Source organism: Gouania willdenowi, chromosome 21 (genome assembly GCF_900634775.1).
Source record: "Gouania willdenowi chromosome 21, fGouWil2.1, whole genome shotgun sequence".
In the NCBI taxonomy this organism is placed as follows: domain Eukaryota; kingdom Metazoa; phylum Chordata; class Actinopteri; order Blenniiformes; family Gobiesocidae; genus Gouania; species Gouania willdenowi.
In genome coordinates, this window is record NC_041064.1 from 20,066,543 (window position 1) to 20,086,841 (window position 20,299).

The 20,299-nt window shown below is 38.9% G+C and overlaps 1 protein-coding gene across 6 annotated transcripts in view; it reads left to right on the forward strand.

The window, feature by feature from the left end:
* The window catches only part of lrch1 (leucine-rich repeats and calponin homology (CH) domain containing 1), a 75,324-nt gene that overhangs the window by 19,812 nt on the left and 35,213 nt on the right, over positions 1–20,299 (forward strand). For all 6 annotated transcript variants that reach the window (XM_028436368.1, XM_028436370.1, XM_028436364.1 and 3 more), the window contains exon 2: positions 18,176–18,320. In XM_028436368.1, the coding sequence (XP_028292169.1) occupies positions 18,176–18,320 (145 nt within the window). The remainder of the gene's footprint in view (positions 1–18,175; positions 18,321–20,299) is intronic.

The following is a 20,299-nucleotide window of genomic DNA, read 5'->3' on the forward strand; positions in this document are numbered from 1 at the left end:
CATTTTACGGCTGCAAATGTGTAACATATTACTGGTATTTTGAGAACAGGACACATGTAGATTTCTGAGCAATTCATTATAGTTGTGCAGGACTAACGGGAACTCCACATACTGAAAATTGGTATTGCCACATGTGCACTAACACGACACGACCTAAGAAGAGAACTAAAATAGGATTAAAAATAAATAAATAGTTGCAACAATTTGCAGTCTTGTTCCAGGTTCTGCTGTCATAATATTCCCATCCTTGTACTTCCAATGTTTAAATGTTTTGTTTTTAAGGTTCATGTTACATTTTGCAAAAGGTTGCACTTTATTTCTGGCTTATTGATTTTTGTTTGGAAAATTATTACCCTTTCTTTCAGACATTTCATTTATTTGGGCTTGTATTTGTGATGTTCTGTTTTTGGTTACATTTAGAAGAATAAATTAATACACTACACTTTGCTCCCCAAGACACCATATATATATTTTTAAATTATTTATACATTAGCAGCAGTACAATGTCCAATTTCTATATTTTTCTGGGTTATATAATAGCCAACCAGATGTGTCCTGTCCACAAAATACCAGTAATATGTTACACATTTGCAGCAGTAAAATGTCCCATTTCCATATTTTCTGGTTTATATGGGTTAATATACCAGTAATATGTGTTTATATGTATATTTATACCCTCGGAAATACCCGGACCTGATGATGAGCTGCTACACTCCGTTACTGTCCCGCTGTCGGCTGAACAAAGAGAAGTCCTGACTGTCGTGTTGTCCTCTTCCTCCATGAGTTCTCTGTGGTGTTGTTCATATATATATTAGGTAACGCCAACTCTGAACTTTTCATCGGCTAACGAGCACTTCTGACACCGCTATCATTGCGGAATGCGGATGTTTATGTGCCGTAAAGCGTCGCGCGGTACCAACGTCATCACATTTTGCGCGCTGGTCGAGTCGAGTTGTGCGTGCCAACCGTGCCAGTCTGGCACGCTGTTTGGACCACCTCTTCTAGCAGGACCATCGGGCCGTTAACCCCCCTGTGGTGCAGTTCACACCTACGCAGGCCAGACAATGCCCCCCCATGGTTTCACACATGCACAGAGCTGGTTAGGAACGGCCCTGGTTGCCAGTGTGAGTACACCCTTATTTAGTCTTTTTTGACAGAGCTCGTAGTGCAGTCTAAAATGTAGAGGTGCACAGCTTTGTCCCCCCATCCCCCATTACCCCGGAGGATTTGGAAAGTGGTTTTATTCAATTCTCTTATCCAACCTAAAATGAAATGATTTACTTTTTTTTTTGTTTTAGTAGTTAAATAATGTCTACCGGTTAGGGATGTAACGATTAATCGTAATGCAGTTAAAAATCGATTCATAGGTATCACGGTTCATATCGATATTCTGAAAATTGAATCGCAGTACTTTTTTTAAACAGCAGAGGGCGCTATCTATTTATCCTTTTCTTGTCCAGAGGCGTAGGCGGCAGGTGGAATCGCCTACTACTCTTAAACATGTTCATAAATGATTCCTTACCCCTTTAGCACCGAAAGAATATCTATAATATTACGTGAATATCTGTAAAAGTCACGCTAGCTTAGCATATCTTCTTCACTGCTAGAATAACTGCATGCCAACCGACCACTGGGTTACCAGCGCCCTCTGCTGGTTAACATTAGCTCTTAGCCCAGTGTGTGTGTCGGTGGGTTCGCTTAGCATTGTTAGCTTTAGTTGAGTTTCCAGTTCATAATCGTTGCTACGGGTTCATCTCTTTCCCCGTGTTTGTGGAACTTTGGGTGGCTCTGACGGAGGAACTTGGATTGGTTCCCTTTGTTGGATGGTTAGCTGGTTTTAACAAAGTAGCGGTCCATGATGTATCGCAGCTCGGCAGCTTCAGGTAGCCATGACGATCACCATCGTCTGTGGGTGAGACGGGAGGCGTGGTGCACACCGCGGCCGAGGAGGCTTCGCTGCGGAGCTCCCAAAAACAGCGTTCTGCTCCATAGAATATTGAGTTGACAACAAACAGGCAGTTTTGTCCTGTGGAACAAGGATTTTATGGGCATTCTTGGCTAAATTGAGGGACAAATGGCCGGTGGCCCTCGATAATTTCCGACATGGGAATTTATCGTTTATATCGTGGGATGACATATTCTTACCGGTGAGAACATTTTTCACAATAAATCATAAACAATAAAATATCGCACATTCCTAGTACGTTCACACCAAACGAGTTTCGGAAGTAGAAATCATGCCTCACGCATGTAGTTGGACGCTTTTGCTCATTGACTACAGACGCTTGTCACCAGCGTCGAAGATGCTTGGGACTCGCGTCGAGGGGTGGGGGTTCTTTTTTGCCAGTAGTGTTGACTGTGAAGTGGTGGGAAACATTATTATGTTGAGAAGGCGGTGTTTCCGGTCGGATGCATTTTGATGTGACTCAGTGTGTGCATTGTGATGTTAGAGGCCTATAGAGAAGTGTGGGTGAATGGAGAATAAAATTTGGAGTTCCTTGCTGAACACACCACCTCCAACTCCGACTTTTTTTTCTTCTACTCATTATTCTGAATACGTCACAGTTGGGGAACGCTCCTGATTGGTCGCGTTGGAGGCGCCGGACACACGTCAAAGGCGTCCGCAGTGCAAAAAGCTTCAAAATGCACCGCACAGGAGGCGAGGGACGCACAGCGTCTGAGGCACCCTAGAAGCCCGTCCACCATGTATTGTGAATGTAAACCTGACGCGTTTGGTGTGAACGTGCCATAAGGCATCATTCTTTCATTCCACACTTAGTGGTGGTAAGCTACTATTGTATCCACAGCTGCCCTGGAGCAGACTGATGGAAGCGAGGCTGCCATACTGCGCCATCGGCCCCTCCGACCACCACCAACACTCACTCACACACTACATTCATACTAGGCAATGTGGGTAAAGTGTCTTGCCCAAGCATACAATGACAGATACCACTGGAGCGACTGTCCCCTATTGTGGAACCTGGAATTCTCAGTGGGCTCCCATCCAACTACTTACCAGGCCCAGACCTCCTTAGCTTCCGAGATCTAACGAGATTGGGCAATGACAGGCTGGTAATGTTTTATCATAATAACATAGTAACATCATTATTTAGTTAAATCACATTTAATCTCTTGTATTTTCTAAATATGCAATACATTGCTGCAAAAGATTAAATAAAAACACGGAAGCAATTTTTTAACATTGATGAACCAAGGTATTATGTCTCCTCACAGGTAAAGAAAAAAATCCAATTTAGCTTTGTATCATGACTGCTGAGATAAATGAGGCAGTAAGTGATCTTTTTCTCCTCAATGTTAGAAGCAGGAAAATGAGATGCAGGAATCAGGAACTGAGCAAAATGATTGCGGTTATGCAAGGCCCAAGGTATTATGGGTCAGAACATTTTCATTTCTTTTAAGTGTTGTTGGGTAAGTTTTTTTTGAATGAAAGGGACAGTGAAGAATGACATGAAAAGCTTTAGTTCTATCACCCAGTGTTATTTTTGTTGACAGAACGTTTGTCATACACTTCATAAACTAAGTTCTTTTCACGCAACAAAAACGAGATGATTTAATTAAGAAAATGCTCTTAAATGAGAATCACATGAATATGTATTGATATTTTTTATGGCTGCCAACTTTGGTTGTTTAGTCGACAAATTGGTCGATGCCGTCATGGTCGACCAAGATTTTCATTGGTCGACCAGCAATGGTATCAGTTACAATACCATTTAAAAAAAAATGCAATGCACTTATATAGGTGATGAGGATTAATATCAAATATAATTTATTTAATGCTTAAACATGATTCTATGTCCAGCAATAGCTATGTGTGAGTGCTGGCTGCAAAAAAAAAAAGTCAGCGCAGTGTGCTGTCTTCAAAGCAGATCAGAGCAGATAAGGAACAAATTAAGACAGGCTTGAAGCACAAGCATTCACTGTCAAATCCATCCTTTTTCTGCACAAGAACATGGATTATCCTTATATTTGATACGTGGATTATGTATATAGATCCACTGCTGTCTATTGCGTCACGAGGCAGATTGCGCACCAGTGTTTGATGTGCGTTTGTTTCCCATGCGCTGATCTGATGTTGACATCAACAGTTATTATTAATAAAAGCATGCTTACCACTAAAACAAACGTACATATGTCATTTGTATGAGGAAAAAATAGGTTTTAATTGTTGGTTTAAGGTCGGGCACGGATATAAATACCTAATGTCAGTTGGAACTGTAGATTTCTCTTTTGCTTTGTTGGGTTCTGGTCAAAGTTTGAATAAGGTTCATATCATAAATGGTCTGTGTTTAAAAGCAAACCTGCACCACAAAAAAGCCAAAACAAAATATTTGTCTCTTTTTCTTTCTCTTCGTCCTCCACTGCACCTGCTCATTCATTCTCCGTTATTTTTTTTTTGTCGATTAATCGCTATGTGTGCCATAGTCTTGGTCAACCAACCATTTCCTTGGTTGACTACAGCCCTAATACTTTCATTAAAGGATCCTCCACTGTTTTTATAAATGTGGCCTAAAACCTTTGAAAATGTCCTTATTAGATCTATGCCTAACAAAACACATTATTTTTGCACCATATTCATTTTATTAACTTTTAAAAATGGGACTAGTTTACCTTTTGAGAGTCTGTGTGCCACCATAGTGAAATGACCTATCGAAGTATTGCAATTTAAAATACTTTAATGTAGGGATACCAAAACTTTTTTGCTGTCAATGACCAATAAGGATATATTTGTTATGAGTATCTAATGACTTTGGCTATTTGTCTTTTTTTCCTTTTTATTATCTATCAACTAAGTACTATGAATGTGTTTATGACCATAACAAGTTTATGACAATCACCCCAACCCAGTAAATCTGCTGTAGTACTAATCCATGTCTGCTGGTCACTGGGTCAGGCAGATGAAGGGATCCACTTGTTTTACACACACACACACACACACACACACACACACACACACACACGCACACACACACACACACACTAGCTGAGAAGCTTCTGTATTCAAGTACACACAGTTTCTGCTATATGTCTCCACTATTGAGTTAATACCTTACTCACAGTTTAATCATGTGTGGTTGAATCTCTATGGACAGTGTATACATGCACGGGCGACTGCGTATATGTGTAACGCTCCAATGGATCTGAGTGAACTCACCAGTAGCTTTTATTTATTGGAATCTCAGCAATAGGAAGATTTTTTTCTTTTGAAAAATATTGACAATGTTAAACTGTAGTGACATTTACTATATCTGTTGTTTATTGAAGTTAAATCATTTGGTAAATCTTGTGGCTTCTCTTGGTCCTTGTGTGTTTTTTTTCCTGTCGGTGCATAATCAAGCATGTTTGTGTTTGGCGTGGTGAAATAGTGGTTAGGACATTTGTGTCAGCAAAACTGTTGTAGTTTGGTCGTGGTGTTTTTTTTTTTGTTTTGATGCGAACTCGAGTGATCAATTTTTGCAGATATGAAAGAGGGATTGATTGTTATTCATCATGGTTCTTTGAGGTGTTAAAGCTAAAAAATGTGTGTCTTTTTAACCACAAAAGACTTAATTGTTGGTTTTTGTTGAATTTGATAGACCTCCTTTGACGATTAGTGTGTTGACATATATTTAGGTAAACTATGTTTCCATGTTAGTTTGAATGTAGTGTGTGAGTCAATGTTGTTTGTGGTCGGAGGGACTGATGGCGCACTATGGCAGCCTGGCTTCCATCAGTCTGCCCCAGGGCAGCTGTGGCTACATTAGTAGCTTACCACCACTACGTGTGGAGTGAAAGAATAATGTCTTAATTCTGTAAAGCGCTTTGTGTGTTTATGATAAAGTGCTATATAAAATCCAATACATTATTATTAATAATGACTTGATTTTTGCCCTCTAAAGTTGTTTACTACATTGACAAAACATGTTATAGCTTACTGATGGGATCACAATTAGAAATACACCAAATATTCAGGCACTGAATATATTCAGCTGAATGTTGCAAAAAAAGCCACATTCGGCCTTCGGTTTAGTGAGTTAAAAGCAAGGCCGAATAGTAGTGTGTGACGCAATGACGCAGTCAAACAGTGAACCAGCAGCAGCTCCCCCTTTCCGCACACAAACGCAGCCAGACTCGCTCCTTTCCGCTTACCACTCTCCGTTGTCCGTCACCGCGTAAAAGTTGGAAGCCTAGACGGCTGCTGCTGCTGTGGTTTCACAACCGAGTCCGTTGTTAGCGCTGTGAGCCACAAATCAGTAAACATCGCCATTGTTTCCTCCTTACACTCCACTGGGTGTTGCTGCACAGACTGGTGTAGCATTAGCATGGAGTGCTAACAGCCGGACCCTGTGTAAACAATGGGTCAATGGCTCCAAGCAGTGACTCCCAACATGATCGGCAGCAGTAGTGCAAAAGTAGTGCAGTTTGGGTGTCCAGTAGTGCAGTTTGCATTTACATTTATGGCAATAAAGTATAATATATATTCTATATTAAACCGCAGTGTTTGTTTTAGCTGTAAGATAGCTGGAGATGGAGGAGCGCACATTCTAGGAGGCGTGTTAGGTGACATCACCTGTCGGTGGGCAAAATCCAACTTGCCGGTTTGGAGCTGACTTTTTACAAAATGTGGACTAACAAGGGAAGGAGGAAACAGAACTTTTTCAACTTTGGCCCTCTGAATGAGGCTAAAGGGATGCATATCACTGTAGCAAAACCATTACAAAGTGATTTTTTGCATGTTTTGTTTTATTTGACGGGATAATATAAATGAAAAACTTTGTTGTGCTTTTTTTGAAAAGCAAAGGCTACTGGAATACTTAAAAAATGTCAGAATATTCAATAAACATTTACCTTCTTTCAAAAAAAAAAAACCATCTTAAAATTTATTTTAGGCTATTTATACACTGTTGAAAAAAATAGTGAAAAACTTAACAACCGCATTGGAGATTCGGCATTCGGTATTATTCGGTATTCGGCCAAGTGTTTATATTTGCTTTGGCAAATTTTCATTTCGATGCATCCCTAATCACAATCAAACATCATGCCTAGCATACTAACTATATGGCTAAATGACCTGATGCACTGAATACTGCCTTTAACATCTTAAATTTGGTTAACTTTGTGCTGGTGATTTTGGTTGTTAATGCATTCATGGCAAAAATGTGAAATAAAAACGTGATTTTTGACAACTGGATTCCAAAGCAAGAATAAAGAGCAGACCCCTTTGTGTGTGTTCTTGCTTGTCCTAGATTTCCCTCTAGGGAAACAGAAATGTGGCAGACAAGCAAGATGCTGCTGCAGGAAGATAAAGCATTGTTTCCTTCTGCATCTTAATTGATTTCAGGACAGCAAAACAGACAGTGATTGTTTTTCCATCTCTTTTAAAGCCCAGATTGGGATTCAAACCTAGGGTTTAGATTGTAGTGTTGAGCTGTTGTGCAAAGAGGGCTACGCTGTTCTCAGAGTGAGGTGGAGGAGGTTGATGTGGGTGGATGTTCACATGAACTGCTAGTACTCCATTATGTAACCAGCAGTTCATGTCGCTTGTTATGGAGAAGAAAACGTAGCAATTCAGGAGAGCAATGGAGGGAGGAAAACAGGATGCGGACACAAGCTCATTTCCTTCTTCTGAGTTGTCAGAAAATCTGAAGTTACTTGTTAACTTTTATTTTAACATAAAACAATATTTTCCTTGATTTAGTAACACCAAAAGCTTTTGGTGCTAATTTCACTTTTATTATTGGTACCAAGTAAGGATTTGGGGCTTTGAATTCCTGTCAAATCGTTTTGGATAAATGTGTGCCGAGAGTTTCCAAACTGCAGCTATTGCGGTTTGTTTCCTGTCTGCTGTGGTCGGTATCCATCAAAAGTGATTACAGAAGGAAAATTCAACCAATGACAGGGTCCTTTGCGGCATAAAAGAATAAAGCAAAGCAGAGATTAAAATAATTGTTGGCTTTATACATATTCCCTTGCTAGACACTCAAAGTACTTTATAAAACCATTTTTCTTTCACACAGCGGTCATAAGACACAGGTGGGGGTAAGCTACTTCTTTCGCTACAGTCGTTCCTGGGTCTTTTGCCAGAAGAATGGCTACCAATCCACTCAAGAAATGCATTCATACATTGACATTCGCACAGGGCAGTAACTTGCAGAAGGATACATTGGCCATGAATGGATGTAGAACAATTTAAAATGCTAATAATCTTTAGCATCGACTAAACCATTAAAGTGTACCTGTGGTGGATTTCTATCAAAATATCATTTATAATTCTGGAGGCTTTGTTGGGTTTTTTCCTCTAAAAGCTGCCAGGTGTTTGTCCGGTTTAAATAAACACTCCAACCATTAACACATGCACGGTCGGGATATTCAGGGTTGGCCAAACATGACTTGATGCAAGGTTTGCAAGTATGTTGCAGGGTTGGGGTCAATAATAATTGTAACCGTGTAATTGATAGTTAATTACAATTATGGTGTGATTATAATTGTAAATTTAAAAAGTTGTAGCTGTCATAATCTTAATTAAATTGTAATTAAGTTTAGATAATTGACTTTGTAATTGTAATTGCCATAAAAATTATATAAAAATTGTCAATTAATCGAGGGGTATACTACTGACACAAAAAAGCCTCAGATGCCCACACCAAAAATATAAAAATCTATATTTTCATTGATTAGGAAGCCGAACAAGGTAACCAATAGATAGGAAAGAAATTAGATGATAGATATTTGTTTTTTAGTGTATTTTTTACAGCTGATTTAGCACACGTTATCATAAGAGATGCTAACCGGAAGCTAACACAAGAGGAAAGTTAACTTTGATTAGGTTATTTATTTCAGACTCAGTAATTGTGATTAATTGAACTTTTGTAATTGAGAATATAATTGTAATTGACTTTCTGAGAATAATCAACTATTGTAATATAATTGTAATTGAAAAAAATGTTGGTCACTGTAATCATAATTTAATTGTAATTGAACATAGATACCTGAAAACGTAATTGTAACTGAAAAATGTAATTGACCACATCCCTGGTGTGTTGTTGATATAAACACTGCAGTAGGATTGACTCTTTGCTGTTTTTTTTTTGTTTTTTTAGCCCCTTTTGTTTATATTTTGTCAATTCCCAAGTTTTTATTTTTGCACATCTATCAGTAGAACCACATTTACTGTTATAGAATGAAAACAAGAAGACGTTTTGTCTCTGTTGTTGATTTCCCTGCTGTTGAGGGTATTGAAGATCTCTAAATGTCAGACTCAGTCACTTTGCAAATGAAAATAAACGATGATGCATGCATCTTTCAGCAGTGCAGGAAAAGTGTATGTATGTGTCCATAAATAGATCTTGTAAAGCTAAGAAAATACATTTTAATTGACATTTTTTGATGTTGTGTGTAAGTGATGTAGCGGCAGATGGACACGGGTCAAGAAGTGGGTCATTTCAAATTCCTCTGGGAGGAAAAAAAACGCACGCGCACACACATGCACGTACACATGCACGTACACATGCATTTTTAAAATATATTTTCATTGCCTCAAGATAAATGTGACACACACACACACGTTTGTGCCCACGCTTACTTAGTTGTGCATGTTCTGATGCGCACCGCGTCACACACATGCAATGTTGGCACAGACGTGTGATTGCATCCATGCAGAATGTGGATGTGGTTGTTATGGCGACTTCAGCTCCTGTCAAAGTTATTTCCTCCTGCTTTTTTGCCTCTCATCTATTTTTACTCTTCAATTTGAACTCCTTCTCTCTATTTTTCATCTAATATTTAGTTTCTATCCAGTCTAGGAAATGATTCCTTTGTAGTTTATGAGGAACAGTATGATGGAAGCCTGTTCTGGATATGTCTGAAACCTTCACCATTGATGTGGTTCATATTAAAACCACATGGGAGCTTTATTAGTTAGGAAGTTAAAAGCTGTTAAACATAAACAGAGCAACATCAAGCAACTCATGCACATCAAGTTTAAAATCTGCTAGCAACAACAAGAAGTCAAACTAAGCAGGTTTTCATCATCCTCATCAGCACAATCTCCCTATGTGGCAGCAAGTTTTTTTTTGTTTTTTTACCCAGGCAGCACCTTTGGTGTTCTGGTCCAACCCCACCCGTCTGGGAGCCCGGCATTTCCTTTGTAGTCAGCAAGTATCAAGGACACGATGAAGGAAAAACCTATCGCTGCCACATTTATGATTGTTTGGACTCAAACCTGCAGTGAAACCTGTGAGTTTGACATCCATGTTAACAGTAGATCTGGACCGAATCCCAAAAAGCAAGAGTAGATACTCTCCATTGTCCTGGTCATTTATTTATTTGAGAAAAGTCTGAACCTATTCCTGATTAATAATTCACAGCATCTTCATTAGGGATGTCCCAATACAACTTTTTCATTTCCGATATGATACCGCTATTGCAGCCTTGCGTATCGGCCGATACCGATATTGATCCGATATCAGCATGAATCATACATACTTTTTTTTATTTTTATTTCTCTCTCTCTCTCTCTCTCTCTCTCTCTCTCTCTCTCTCTCTCTCTCTCTCTCTCTCTCTCTCTCTCTCTCTCTCTCTCTCTCTCTCTCTCTCTCTCTTATTTTGTAGTGTGGAATGTTAGAAAAGGCTTGATCAAGTGAACTATAGTCAGCAACAGTAGGTATGAGAAAAACTGATCCATTTATTATTAACCAATTGGTTACACAATTTTTTACCTTCAATATAATATCTACAGTATTCTACAATTGAATAAAATAAATAAAAAATGAATTGGAAAAAAAAAGATGGAAAATCCGGAAATTTTAATCCGATATCTAATATCGGACCGATATCCGATATCGATTTTGGATCGGGACACCTCTAATCTTCATTGCTTAACGGCTGATCAATCGTTGTACTCAGCTACAGCTCAAACTGTGTGACTCATGTACAGAGCCCGAATGTGCGCAGCTCACGATTCATATTCTCACACTGTACGGACCGACACGCTGACACGATCTGACTGCTCACACTGCACGTTCATACACGACACGTCGGGGTCTTGTTTCCCAATATGCAACGTACAAATTAGAAAAGAAGAAGAACACTGAAGCGTCACCATTAAAACAGACAAAGAAGAAAAACCCGGAAGTGGAGAGACACTCGCAAATCTCAGCAAAAAGAGCTTTAAAAAAGAAAAGACGGCGACGTGATGGACCAGGAGCTGGCTGGACAGACGTGGGCAATAAAGTCTGTCAATTTTACAGCTGTCCTATAGTGTTCGCGCACGCGCAGTGTGAGCGTTTACGGTAAGCCGGTCCGTGGCACTGCTTCAACTGTGCGATAACTTCACGAGGAGTGACTGGATTTCAAACATGTTTGAAAACCTTACGATCATACGATTGCTGATCAGGAACTGGTCGTGAGGTGTTAATTGCTTCTCGTGACCCCATGTATACTACACGATGCATGACACACGATCTAGCAGAGACTCGCACAATCCCACAAAATAGTCGCACAAGTCGAAAATTGGCTCAAAATGGGGCAAAAATTGCACAGTGTATGCCTGCCTTAATTGTTACGCTATCATCCTCCAAACAGCACACATTACCGTTGTGCTTTGACTTTGTGACATTTGTAAGACATTTAAAGACCAAATTAGTGCTAAAAGGTAGACTTCAGTGCTGTTTTAATATAGTCCAAAATATAATTCATTATTGTATTTCAGCTTGTAGTAGTGACCAGAAACATAGATTGCAGTTTTACCTGAAAAATAAATTAAATCGACCATTGAATGTGTGAGACCCATTAGTATTCACTTTGAGCTGAGGAAATTAATATTGGTGACAAAACAATCGAAAACATAATATAGGGTGACATACGTCCGGATTTACCTGGACATGTCCTTTTCAAGTCTTGTCCGGACCATCTGGCCGTGTTTTACAAACTCATGAAAATGTCAGGGTTTCCCAGGGACCTTGAACGTATATAGGGAAACACGTTAATTTAAATGACCGCAACTCAGCTAGGATTGGGTCTATCTGAGAAATTTCAACAGTCTCTGAAAGTTAAGGATTTGCTCTTTAAATCCAATACAATGGCTTTACTGTAATTTTACTCTCACGTGACAGAATCATTCAAGATGCCGCTTTGTTTTGACAAAATCTTTACACACGAGGAAAAGAGAAGAGAGACTAAAGTCCAAGATACTTAGCCACTTAGAGAAACTTAGAATGTAGGAAGTTAAGGTACATTTTCAATCATCTGGTCTATACCTCATCACCTCCCCGTCTCCACAGACAACAGACAGAATAAAGCTCAGTCAGCATGTAACCATGTGATGCAAGCTTTCTCAGTTATTTATTGAAGTGTATAATGAATGATTATTTAGCTTTGAGGAGATGTTTATCATTGTTTCAATGATTGAGAAGTTTGAAGAAGCTACTGTATATATGCGATTTTTCATGGACAGATTGTTATAATGCATAATAAAGGTGATTGACTTGAGTCAAGTCTTTGTCATGAAGAGAGAAATACATTTTTAAACCTGATGGACAATAACAAGTTATTTATATACTATATTGTATGTTGCCGTGACGAGGTAGATTAAAAAAAAACGTTGAGTACTTTGAGTATGCCGAGGTCTGCCCTAGTGTTCTTATCCTAAAATGGTTTTGATCACAATTATTTTTACCTATTGTTGATTTTCGGGCCTAAAATGATTTGTCAATTAAACCAACCAAACGGATTAAGAAAATGAGTCGATGCATGGTTATAGTGTTACTGGAACCAGTCTTCAAGCTCGCTGCATTCTGCCTGGACTGATTTTCTTGAAGCACCCCTGCCCTTACTTTTGCTATTGAACTGTTGCCATAGTTACCCACCGAAGAAGCATGGAGCAGTCAGCTGAGTGTAGAATTTTGGGGGGGCCTCGTCTTGGTGGGGTTGATGTTGGCCCTTTTTTCCTGTTTGGGTCCTGTGTCGGACACGTGATGCTCTGGGCTGGTTGGCGCTAATGGGGGGGTGGTTTCTCTGAGGGACCAGACTTGGCTTTACACCAATCTGATCAGCCGATCTCCCTCACTCCGCACACTGGTCGAGCAGTTAAATAGGCCACACACACACTACTCTGACAACAAATGGTATGTTCAAGTCCTGCATGTTAGTTGTACAACTCTCCACTCCCTCCCAGTCACAAGGCTGCGTTTAGGTCCCGACACATGGTACCGTTTGATTTAACATGAATCTGTATCAGGTAGTAGTAAAGGAATTTGGTCAGTACCTAAAAAAAGCCAAACCGAATTCATATGATTGGATCTGTGATCTTTTTTTAAACTCACTGATCGGCCCAAAAATCGTGTAAAGCCTAGACCAGACTGATGTTTCTGTTCCAGTTGGGAAGGCTCTTGGCTTCCTCCTCAGTTCTGGGCTTCAGGCCGTGTTTGCCCCTGCCTTTGTGGGCCTGGGGTCTGGCTTCTGTACCCTGCCAAGTCATCGGTGAGCAAGTGAACAGTGGAGCAGCGTTGCTCTTTACCCAATCTTGTCCTTGTGTGTTTGTAACTTCAAGCCAGTCATTACCGTACTGCAGGGAGGAGTCAAGGCTTTTCCTGTACGACCAAAGGATGCAGCTGCACTGTGCACAGTGTGCGTGTGCTTTCTTTAGCACTTCTTAGGCAGTGAACCCAACTCTGCTGACCCTACATTAAAAGCACCAGGAATGAAAAAGTCTGTGGTAATATGAGAAACTCTCTTCATGCATTGTCAGCCAATCCTAAGGCCACAAACACGTTATTTTTTTTAACTTTCTGCAAAATGTATGATCAGTGCACAGAGTTGGAAAAATAAGTTGGCATACTTATTGTTTCACCATGAAGTATTTTATTGCATTAAACCTATTTCCTTTACAGTCTTTGATCAATTTGGGTACTATGTGAAAATCTTTTTGAAACAAATAAAGAACAGAGAAAGACATCAATGATTTAATTCCAAAACTTTTTCATGTTTACGGAACTCACGTTCTTTCATAAAGGTTAAAGGTTACATCCTGAAAACCAATTGATGACCTACCTCTACAGTCAGACAATAGTTCCTGTTGTAAGTAAATGCTTGTCATTGCTGCCAAAACAGGATGCCCAATGCTTTCTTCACAGATTGTGCATCCTACCATAATGTGTTGTTTATATGTACAGCATCAGTTTCTTGTTGCATGCTAGTTTTACCCTTGTGATTTATACAAAATTGATTTGCATTGGTCCATTGGTCTGGACAACATAAGAATGTAGTTTTTGTACAGTGCATGCCTGCCTTAATTGTTACGCTATCATCCTCCAAACAGCACACATTACCGTTGTGCTTTGACTTTGTGACATTTGTAACACATTTAAAGACCAAATTAGTGCTAAAAGGTAGACATCAGTGCTGTTTTAATATAGTCCAAAAATATAATTCATTATTGTATTTCAGCTTGTAGTAGTGACCAGAAACATAGATTGCAGTTTTACCTGAAAAAAAAATTAAATCGACCATTGAATGTGTGAGACCCATTCACTTTGAGCTGAGGAAATTAATATTGGTGACAAAACAATCGAAAACATAATATAGGGTGACATACGTCCGGATTTACCTGGACATGTCCTTTTCAAGTCTTGTCCGGACCTTCTGGCCATATTTTACAAACTCATGAAAATGTCAGGGTTTCCCAGGGACCTTGAACGTATATAGGGAAACACTTTAATTTAAATGACCGCAACTCAGCTAGGATTGGGTCTATCTGAGAAATTGGCACGTCCTACTGCATTGCTTCAAACAGCACCTCCAGGTCCAACCCTGACATCATCTTCAAGGTACCTGAATGAACTTTCAACAGCAAATTTCATCCACAATAGATCACATACATACTTCCATAACTACAAACTTACACACACTCAACATGTTCCACACACAGTTCATCTCATTCATGTTTGTTCGTCTTCCCTGTCTGTCTTCCTCTCTTTGTTTTATGAGCTCTCTTTATGATTTTATTCTTTGATTTTATGATCTTATTTTTTGAATATGTATCCTGCATTTTTATTCAATATTTAGTAGACTAGCATTCTCCTAGAATAGTGATTTCACTTTATTACATATAATCCTCACTTTTATTAGCCTAGAAATGCATTTTTATCATGTTTTAATTATTCCATTTCCATTGATATTGACTGTGTTAATTGTTGACTTTTGAATAAAAGGTTAAACATAATCTTTGATTCCTCTGATTCATTAAAGCTGTGACTATGATGTAGATGTTGCTGTTAGAATTCACTTTTCCCTGGTTTCACATTGATGAGTTTAGTCTAAAAACTTAGACATATTTCTCCTGTTAAAAGGAGTGGCACCCCGCAAAATTTGAAGTAATATTAATAATCATAATTAATATTCTTAGTTATATAACCCATTAATAATAACTCATCCTCCTACACTTGCAATACCAAAAACTCTTCATAAACATAAGAGTGAAAATGCTTGTTAACATGTTAAAATATGATCCTGATCATCAATCAGGTCTTTATTATCTTAGAGAAGAAGCTCTTAATGTTGATATTATGAAACCCATGCAGTATAAGACATTTTTCAGCAGCTAACACTTAAAACCTTAAGAAGCCGTTCAACACGCTTTGGTTTTATCTTCTGCTGTCTGATGCTGCAAGTTGTAACCTGTTACCTGAAAGCACTTACTCTGAATCTCTTTCTGTTGCTTTATTCTACTGAAACACATCAGAGTTATTGAACCGACACGCTGTTGAAGAATCCCAATGTTTTGTTGAGGTCGTTGCTTGAGGTTGTGACTTGCTGAAATTTTTAACAGCGTAAATGTTCGGTCAACATTTTTTTTGTTATTAATTCAGTAAACTTGTATTGTTTGCAAGTGGTTGCAGCAATCAAGGTTTTTTTTTGCTGTGCTTAGTGTTTGTGTCAGGGGGTAAGTGGCCTGAGGTGTGTGTCAAGGCATTACTCTCAGGACCTTGTGAGTGAAGTCCTTTAAATGTAACCTGACAGATGTGTCTGTGACATTGAGCTGTCCAAAAAGTGTTGTTGTACTTCATGTCTTACAGTGTATTTGAATTACTGGGGCAACACACGCCAATGTCCACAGTTTTATTTATAAGAGGTCAAAGAGACAAACACATTTTGCTGCCTCCATTGGCTGTTGTGCTTTTAATCAAGCTGTGGCTGTTTGCATGAAGTTCTGACTGGCCCTTTGTTTCTCAGCTGTGCAGTTTTAAATAGCATTTCCTGTAACTGTGTGAGTTGTGATGCAGTGTCGGCTGAGCTGTTGATGTTCTAATGCAGGCCACTTGGTGCAATCCTGACTCAGTGGAGGTTTTTGTTTAGTCAGGTCTGTCTGGTGTTTAGTTAGCTGTCAGTTCAGTTTACTTTGCAACAAGTATGTAGAAATGTATACCAATGTTCTTCCCATTCTATTTTTGTTTTGTTTGTTGATAATACCACCCGCTTTCTGTTCTTCTCGGTCAGATTTGTGTCACTTACAGTTTTTTGTTCGTGTGTTTTTATATTACCTCCATGAGGAAGTCATATTTTTACTGGTGTTTATTTATTGTTTGTTTACCTGTTAGCAGGATTACTTCAAAACTAGGCTTTGGAAGATCCCATTCAATTTTGGAGGGGATCCGGACCAATATACTGATTCTGGATCAGTTTAAAAAAATCTAAAAATCCTTATCTTTTATTATTGGCAACGTTTCATTAATCCATATCTCAGTTTGTAATTACCAATCTTTATGAAATTAGACTCAGTTATGTCGGCCTTGTTCCTCAATTACCCCACTGGAATGCATATTTCATTAGTGTTTTGGCAAAATGGGGGTGCCCATTCATTAGGACCTATTTATTTATTTATTTGACTACTAAACATGGTTTGTTAGCTGCTGTTTGAAGGACATTTTATGCATTTTATAGGTTTTAATAGTCTGCTGGGTTATACAGCTTGGAGCGAGCACCACATAATTGTGTTGGCTTCCTGTTGTCTTCCGGGTCCTACAGTACTGTCACGAAATGCGTCACTACGTCACTGTTGGAGAAAGCTCCTGATTGGTCGACTCGCTGCGATTCCAGCCAAAAGTTCAACAATCCCAACTCTAACGTGGGCTGCGTTGGAGGCAGGGGACGCACATCAAAAGTTTGAAATCTCGAAATCTCGCAGCGTCCACCACGCGACTAGCTTCAAAACGCGCCTCGGGATCCCTCAATGCTCATAAAAGCACGTCAACTATATATTGTCTATGTACACCTGACGCTTTTGACGTGTTTGGCGTGAACTTGCCATATTAGTGATCCTTTGAAGGTGTCTGTATTGTGTGTGTAATACTGTATATGTATGTATGATGTATTTTGTATATGAGCTCATCGGAGACGTAAAGACAAATGTATATTTTTATTGTTGTTGTTCATCCTGCTCTGAAGCAGCCTGTTCTGATGTTTCTCCTTAAATAAAAACTTCTTTTATATGTAAAAAATAAAGTATTCAGGCAGTTTGGAAGTTTTTTAACAGTATTCCAAAAGCTTGAGGTTTTTATTTTATTACACAAGTTAAAAGGAGTTATGGCTTTTAGACCCTATTGTGGCAATTCAGACCCTAGAAATAAGGAAAAAAATTTTTACCATCTATGATGGTAAAATGTCTCAACACAACAGCTCTCAAATAGCAGTCGTGTGGACACATTCAATACACATATGTTAAAGTCATGAACACATTTTTTACCTAATTCCTCAGAACCTTTATCGAGCTGGTCTGGGTTTATTGAAATTGTCAGGTTATTTCCAACAAAGGAAATAAGTTCCTGTCTTTGTTAGCATAACAGAATATTTTTTCAACAAGAACACAATAAGCAATATTAACTATGACGTTTTTGGCCTTATTTGGCAGTTTTTGATAATAGCTACACTTGATATTGTTGTTACGTGGCTACACAAAGACATGAAATCTAGTATTGTGGTCTCGAGCAGCCAATTTCTGCCCCTTTGCAGAAATAATGATGACCTTGTTGTGGCTGAAGGTTTTTTCTTCTGATGGCAAAACGTTCTCTGGGGTATGTTGTTTAAAGATGCTAAAACTGGAGTAAATATCAGTAATGTGCAGAGCTGTAAGAGCCTGACTGTTAATGACAATAAATGACAAATGAACTATTTTGTTTTACAGATTTGTCAAAAAACCGCCTGACCGACGTCCCCTCAGAAGTATGCCATCTGGTTGCCTTGGAGACACTAAATCTGTATCACAATTGCATCAGGACCATTCCACACACCGTCATCAGCCTGCAGTCGCTCACCTCATTAAACCTCAGGTAATTTCCCTCTGTCATGCTTTTCAAATCTTGTTGGTGCCGATTCCTGCATTACTTATTTGTGTAATTGTACATTGTGTGATTCAAGTTTTGCACAATACTTTCACCTTTTACATCCTTTTGCATCCTATCAGGACAGCATAATACTCCACAACACCATGATACTCAATCTAATTGGGATCCATTATAAAAAAATAAATACAGTAAATACAGAGATGACATTGTATTATTTCCTTTTCCGCCTGTTTTTGACGATCCAAATACTTTAAGCCTCACAATGTGTAGGGTATGCCAAGTCCTAACACAATTACACACACGCACACACACACACACACACACACACACACACACACACACACACACACACACACACACACACACACACACACACACACACACACACACACACACACACACACACACACACACCAGGGCAAGCTTTGGACATGTCAAAGCCATTTAATCACACACACACACACTCCTCACACATACTCTTACACACTTGGTGGTGTGGCTTTAAAAGTGTGTAGTTTTCAAGGTTAAGGAGTTCTTCTACTGCAGGGATGAGCAACTTTCATCACAGTGGGGGGGCCACAAAAATTATGGTTTTCCGGTCTGAGGGCCACATATTTAGAGTAATGATTAATTAGATTAATAATACAGGAAAGAAAAAAATGTTTTTCTTGTTGTTTTGAATATAGTCCTGTCATTTTAGTATATTTTTGTTGTTTTTTGTGTTTTTGGATTTATTTTGTGTGCTTTTGTTGTGCATTTGTGTGTTTTTCCAGTCATTTTGTGTATTTGATTTGAGGGCCCATGCTGCACAAAATTACACCAAAGATCGCATTTATCACTATTCTACTGCAAAGCCTGTGAATATGATTTGTAACATTGCTTGGTCCTGCAAATGCACTTTAAATGTCTGATTAATTTTAAATCTGCAGTTCAATTTATTAATTTGGTATTTTTTGATCATTTTTTTTGTTGCTCTCAGCTCAGCAAGTCCTTTTATCGCATATTATTTTGGTTTCTGAAGGTATCCTATCTGAATATTTTACATCAACATTCAAGCAAAAAGAGCCACGCGCAAGAGGCATTCAAAAGCACTCATGGGTTTGTGCTGCCAGAACAGGAAGGATACAGTACCTCCTTCCTTAGTTGTTGAATCTCTTCTAGCAATGAAGTTATTCTGGTGTCCTTAGATCTGAACAACCTGCTGTGACAAAAGCTCTTGGGGTGAGAAGTAGGTTAGGGTGTTACTTAATACAAAATGTGTGTATGTTGTTTAATAATAGAATTAAAATTTATAAGAATTTTCACATGACATAATTTGACTGCATACGAACAGACCACATGGGTATTATAAATTCATGCATGTGAAAATGCATCGTAACTGCTTCAGCATGATGTGATGCTAATTTCTGCTGTACAAAGCCCATAGTAGAGAAACAAGCAAAGATAAGCCAAATAATTAATTGTGGAAATCGTTCAGCTTTCTCTCTACAGTCTAAAAACACTTTGTGTAATGTGCTTACATTGTTCTTGTGAGTGCTCTGATTCTGTTGAGAGTAATAGGAGACGGGGCTCCAGCACTCCAGGACCCTAATGATGATAATAGCTTCTAGAAACTGGCCGGACAGAGACTGTGGTTCAGGACTGACTATCTCTGTAGCAATTTTTTTTCCATTGTCTGTGTGTAAGAGTGCGTGTGTCAGTGTGTGTGCACAGCTGGATCAACTCATTCATGTGTTTCCTGGACGTTATTTTCAGCTCTGAGTCAGGGGGTGATTTCACAGTCTTGTGGTGAAGTTGTGTGTGTAGCCTGTCCAGCAGACACATGCATCTACAGTATGTGGGCTTGTGTTTTTATGTTCCTGGCCTGATACATGAGGCCCCGTTTGGTTTGTTTTCACTCAGTTGGAAGTATTTATTTACATGTCCCACCGCGTTTAGTAAGCACAAAGAAGTTATTATTTTTT